At 42.2% G+C, this 6,000-nt stretch overlaps 1 protein-coding gene across 5 annotated transcripts in view; it reads right to left on the bottom strand.

The window, feature by feature from the left end:
• The window catches only part of LOC121323776 (PR domain zinc finger protein 5-like), an 83,224-nt gene that overhangs the window by 45,526 nt on the left and 31,698 nt on the right, over positions 1-6,000 (bottom strand). For all 5 annotated transcript variants that reach the window (XR_005951185.1, XR_005951177.1, XM_041265002.1 and 2 more), the window contains one exon: positions 4,846-5,006. Coding sequence is in view for 3 of the 5 variants with exons in the window: in XM_041265002.1 (XP_041120936.1) it covers positions 4,846-5,006 (161 nt within the window). In the remaining 2 variants the exon portion in view is untranslated. The remainder of the gene's footprint in view (positions 1-4,845; positions 5,007-6,000) is intronic.

Genomic DNA, 6,000 nt, shown 5'->3' with positions numbered 1-6,000 from the left:
CACTGCAGTTTCACATTTTTTACACCATTCATAAAATATATAGCTAAATCAGAAGTTCATTTTCAGTAGCAATATTACAGACTTGCTCACTTTACAGTATAAAGGGGATCTTGTAGAAATACAATGTTACAAGCTTGGAGGTAGGAGTTTGGTGGCGTTTGATAAATGTTTGGTGAAGAATGATGCAAATTCAAGGCAGTTACTGTGTTCCCCATGTGTGACAGTCAGACACAACATTTATTTTATTCTAAAAATAACAGGACAACTTAAGACTGCTTATAAGCTCTTAAATTAAATGTCTGATTTCTGGTTTAGTAACTTAATTAGGCTGTGCTGTGTCTGTCTATGCTGCGACTATTTTATCATCATCACAATTTAAAAAATTGCAGTTTTGTTTTCTTTTGCTTGCTACCAGCAAATGTTATCCTAAAAGAGGTCACAAGATTCCAACACTGTTGCTAAAAGCCCAGTGCATCTCAAACTGCCATACAAAACACAAGGGTTTAAATAATTCCTGCACGAATTAAACAGCACAAGCTCCCTTTAACTAGAAGGGTGTTCTGTCAGTATCATAATTATTTAAAACATAATATTTTCTAAACAATATTTTATGACTGAAAGATGACTGACAAGAAGAAACTGGCATATCAATCTAGAAATCTACCAACCTATTTGCCATAGTGAATTTGTCTTTATTGCTGGAAACTTCCACTTATAGAAAACAGCAAGGTGAAACACACTTAATGCTGTCAACTAGTACCTGAAATAAATAGCGCTGAAGATCAGCTACAAACTTGTTTACGAATACTCCTATTTTCTCTTATACTCTATAAAGAAAAACAAATAGCTAAAATAGTTAAAATAGAAAATAATGTAATTAACTCTTTGTGGTCCTATGTCGGACCAGGTCCGACATTACAATTTTCCCTTTCCAGTCCAATGTCACCTTGTCCTACATCATCAAAAAGACGTAAAGCACAGGTCTCTAGTCGTTTTTTCTCTGGAAAAGCAGAGAAAACTTTTCAATGGCTGAGTGAGACCGATTGAAGCCGAATGAAGAAAAAAAAAAGGCTGGCTCTGATAGCCCCGTCCACCATAGAGACATCACAGACATAAACAAAGGAGATAGCTGCTTCTGCATCCAGCGCTCAAAGAATATCACAGACATTTGCAGAGCTTTTTGAGATGTTATAGTAATCAAATAACGACTTGGATCGCATTATTGAGGAGTTTGGTGAAAAAACGAGTGATCAGGAGAGGATTTATCAATACGCACGTCTATAAAGAGGTATGTGAAAAATACAGCGAACAAGAGGTGGGGCTTGGCTGAAGATATAGTCCTCAGTGTCCTTTTGCGATTCAATGCATTTTAAACCTGTTGTACTCTGAAAAATATATATTTTAAACAGCGTGTGCAAAATAAACAGCATGCATGAAAATAAATTGGACCTGATGTGACTGACGAGCGCTGAATAAATGGACCGCTAAGGGTTAAAAAACAAATTAAATAATCAAGACCTTGCATCTCTAAATAAAAATCTGAACAACTGCCGCTAAGAATTTTTTTTTTTAATAGCCACATTCAAACCCATAATTTTGTCTTTACCCACAATGATTCAAGCTCATTTTCTACAATAAAATTCAGAGCACATCATTTTGCTCCAGTGCATTCAATTAAGTTCCATGTCTTTGTTGAAGCTCACAAGTTAGTATTTTAGCAATTTATTTTGTCGTGTGCCAAGATTGGGTCCAATTTCAGCCAAACCCTTAATTATAGCAGACAACTGAGAAATGTAACTTTATAATCTGTGGTGGGATCTTTTCTGGGCTTTGTGTATACCTGTGGAAACTTAAGGTCTGAATGACATTTTTAATAAATTAAAACCTTTGAAACTTTATTTTCTGCTTAAAACACATGCATACATACACCACTACTTTAATGTTACATCAACACTATTATATTTTAAATTGTATGGGAGCATGTGAGTTAATTTAACCATCTTTACATTTATTTTTTCTGTTAGTTATAATTAGGGCTTAAACCTTTCTCGGTGTCTCGGTACTGTAATCTATCACTCATCTAGTGGAATGGATTGGTTCTGAGCCGACTTGCATTAAATGTGTTATCTCAGCAATTGCCCCGGACCGACAGATTATTATTTTGTCTTCATCTCAATACCTGCTTTCAGCACTTTTTTTCAGCACCTTTCAGAATATTTCATTCAATTGGTTCAAGTATCCAAATCAAAAGATTAATTTACACTCTTTGAGACATTGTTTCAATCATTACTTTCAGAAAATTAAGTTGTGTTGAGCTTTGTAGTCTGTCCATATGGTCACACAGTTCGATAGTAGGATCAGTCTGTACTGAAAATAAACTAACTGAGAAGATTCACTCACACACACACACACACACATGCATATAAGACTTGTAGTCAACTCCTCAATTCTTGGTCCCGGGTGTCACAGTCACAGTCCGAGTCACACTCATCGGGGTCCGAGTCCGAGTCATCAGGGTCAGTCATCAGGGTCAGAGTCATTGGAATCTGTGTCCGAGACATCAGGGTCAGAATCATCGGGGTCCGAGTCATTGGGGTCCCAGTCATCCGGGTCCGAGTCATCAGGGTCCGAGTCCAAGTCATCAGGGTCCAATTCCATGTCATCAGGGTCCAAGTACAAGTCATCGGGGTCCGAGTCCGAGTCATCGGGGTCCAGGTCCGAATCATCGGGGTCCCAGTCATTGGAGTCCAAATCCGAGTCATCAGGGTCCAAGTTCAAGTCACCGGGGTCCGAGTCATCAGGGTCTGAGTCATCAGGGTCCAGGTCCGAGTCATCAGGGTCCAGGTCCGAGTCATCAGGGTCCAAGTCCCAGTCATCGGGGTCTGAGTCCGAGTCATCGGGGTCCGAGTCCGAGTCATCGGGGTCCGAGTCCGAGTCGTCGGGGTCCAAGTCCGAGTCGTCGGGGTCCAAGTCCGAATCACTGGGGTCCAAGTCATCTGAGTCCAAATCCAAGTCATCGTGGTCCGAGTTCAAGTCACCGGGGTCCGAGTCATCAGGGTCCAGGTCCGAGTCATCGGAGTCCAAGTCATCGGGGTCCAGGTCCGAGTCATCGGGGTCCAAGTCCAGGTCCGAGTCATCAGGATCTGAGTCCGAGTCATCAGGGTCCGAATCATCAGGGTCCGAGTCCGAGTCATCAGGGTCCGAGTCATCAGGGTCCGAGTCATCGGGGTCCGAGTCCAAGTCACCGGGGTCCAAGTCCGAGTCGTCGGGGTCCAAGTCATCTGGGTCCAAGTCCTGAGTCATCATCGTGGTCCGAGTTCAAGTCACCGGGGTCCGAGTCATCAGGGTCTGACCCTGTCAGGTCCGAGTCATCGGAGTCCAAGTCATCGGGGTCCAGGTCCGAGTCATCAGGGTCCGAGTCATCGGGGTCCAGGTCCGAGTCATCGGGGTCCAAGTCCAGGTCCGAGTCATCAGGATCTGAGTCCGAGTCATCAGGGTCCGAATCATCAGGGTCCGAGTCATCAGGGTCCGAGTCATCAGGGTCCGAGTCATCGGGGTCCGAGTCCAAGTCACCGGGGTCCAAGTCCGAGTCACTGGGGTCCAGGTCATTGGGGTCCGAGTCCAAGTCACCGGGGTCCGAGTCATCAGGGTCCGAGTCATCAGGGTCCAGGTCCGAGTCATCGGAGTCCAAGTCATCAGGGTCCAGGTCCGAGTCATCAGGGTCTGAGTCACTGGGGTCCAGGTCTGAGTCATCGGGGTCCAAGTCCAGGTCCGAGTCATCAGGATCAGAGTCCGAGTCATCAGGGTCCGAATCATCAGGGTCCGAATCCGAGTCATCAGGGTCCGAGTCATTAGAGTCCGAGTCATCGGGGTCCGAGTCCGGGTCCGAGTCATCAGGGTCCGAGTCATCGGGGTCCGAGTCCGAGTCAGTCAAGGTCCGAGTCATCAGGATCCGAGTCCGAGTCACCAGGGTCCGAATCATCAGGGTCCGAGTCATCAGGGTAAGGGTCCGAGTCATCGGGGTCCAAGTCCAAGTCATCAGGGTCCGAGTCAGAAGGGTCCGAGTCAGAGTCAGAAAGGTCCGAGTCACCAGGGTCCGAGTCCGAGTCAGAAGGGTCCGAGTCAGAGTCAGAAGGGTCCGAGTTACCAGGGATCGAGTCACCAGAGTCCGAGTCCGAGCCAGAAGGGTCCGAGTCCAAGTCAGAAGAGTCTGAGTCACCAGGGTCCGAGTCAGAAGGGTCCAGGTCCGAGTCAGAAGGGTCTGAGTCTGAGTCATCTGGGTCCAAGTCCGAGTCACCAGGGTCCGAGTCACCAGGGTCCGAGTCCTAGTCAGAAGGGTCCGAGTCACCAGGGTCCGAGTCTGAGTCAGAAGGGTCCGAGTCAGAGTCAGAAGGGTCCGAGTCAGAAGGGTCCGAGTCCAAGTCTAAGTCCGAGTCACTATCATTCGAGTCTCAGTCCCTGAAACAAACTCAAATACATTGTCATTCAACCAGTTAGTAGTTTACCTAACAAACGTTGTCTGATATTCCTCAGGAAAAATGCACAAATAATAAAAAATTAAAATACTAAAAAAATTTGATTTATTTTTTCTAGCTAGATTATTCTATTTGCAAGCCTTTTTCAACTCGTCTGTCACAATCTTTTCTTTTGGAACTGGAATTGGAATGCTGTTTGAATGTACCTGAAGTTTATAGATAAGCTTCAAGTTTCAGACACTGGACACTGTTTTTCACTATGATAGAAAACGTGACCTGGACTATAGAGCTGGTGTAGTGTTAGAAAGTGTTATATCGTCAGAATGTGGTATGTGTACCACAGAGAAGCCCAGTTTTAATTACCACTTACTTTCTTATGACTCTTTAGCACGGAGGGTGTCACAAAGGCCTTCTCACACAGATCACATTTGTATTTCTTGTGCCCATCATGCACCACCTGAATATGAACATTTAAAGTGTCCTTCCTTTTGAATGTTGCATCACAATGATCACACTTGAATGTCCTTTCACCTATTAAAAAAAAAAAAAAGTATCTTACAGTATAAATAAAATCTATACAGGAAACGTTTACTGATCAATAATAACACTATGTAACACAATTTTTGTTCCTGGGTAGTAAGTGTTATTTCCTAATTGCTTATGCCTCAAAAGTATAGAAAATGGCTATTATTCCCCACAGACTTTGCTTTTGTGACCAGGACAGTGATATTTCAAAATATCACTATTTCCAGTGGGAAAATGGGCAAATGTGTGTCTTTTTGTTCACATAAAGTCAGAAAAAAACAACATACGAATCCATATTAACATGTATTTATACTAAAGTAATACAAAGATGACTACAAAAGATTTAGAAGTGAGTAGTTTTTCGAGATTTACGATTATACTGTATTTACATTATAATTGTAAATCTCAAAAAACTACTCACTTCTAAATGTTTTGTAGTCATCTTTGTATTACTTTAGTATAAATACATGTTAATTTGGATTCATATGTTGTTTTTTTCTGACTTTATGTGAACGAAAAGACACACATTTGCCCATTTTCCCATTGGAAATAGTGATATTTTGAAATATCACTGTCCTGGTCACAAAAGCAAAGTTTGTGGGGAATAATAGCCATGTTCTATACTTTTGAGGCATAAGCAATTAGGAAATAACACTTACTACCCAGGAACAATTTTTTTTTTTTTTTTTTTTTTTTTTTGTTACACAGTGTAATAATTGTTGAAGAACCATAAGAACTTCAGTAGATGCTTATTAATATGTAGGTCTATTTAGGAAGATTCCAGTATATATGCTGTGTATTTCAGTAATGTTTCAATAGGGTGTCTACGTACACAAATTGGAAAATACTTTACATTATCATCCACAATCAATCCACTAGTCACAGTGTTACTAGATATGGAGATCCATAAGAAAGACAAAATTCATAATTTATTTTTGAACCTTGCAAATCTGATGTTTTGTCAATGCTGCAGAAGCAAGGAAAATGAACAATGACTCTT

Source organism: Polyodon spathula, chromosome 1 (genome assembly GCF_017654505.1).
Source record: "Polyodon spathula isolate WHYD16114869_AA chromosome 1, ASM1765450v1, whole genome shotgun sequence".
In the NCBI taxonomy this organism is placed as follows: Eukaryota; Metazoa; Chordata; class Actinopteri; order Acipenseriformes; family Polyodontidae; genus Polyodon; species Polyodon spathula.
This window is presented reverse-complemented; position numbering and strand designations above follow the sequence as displayed.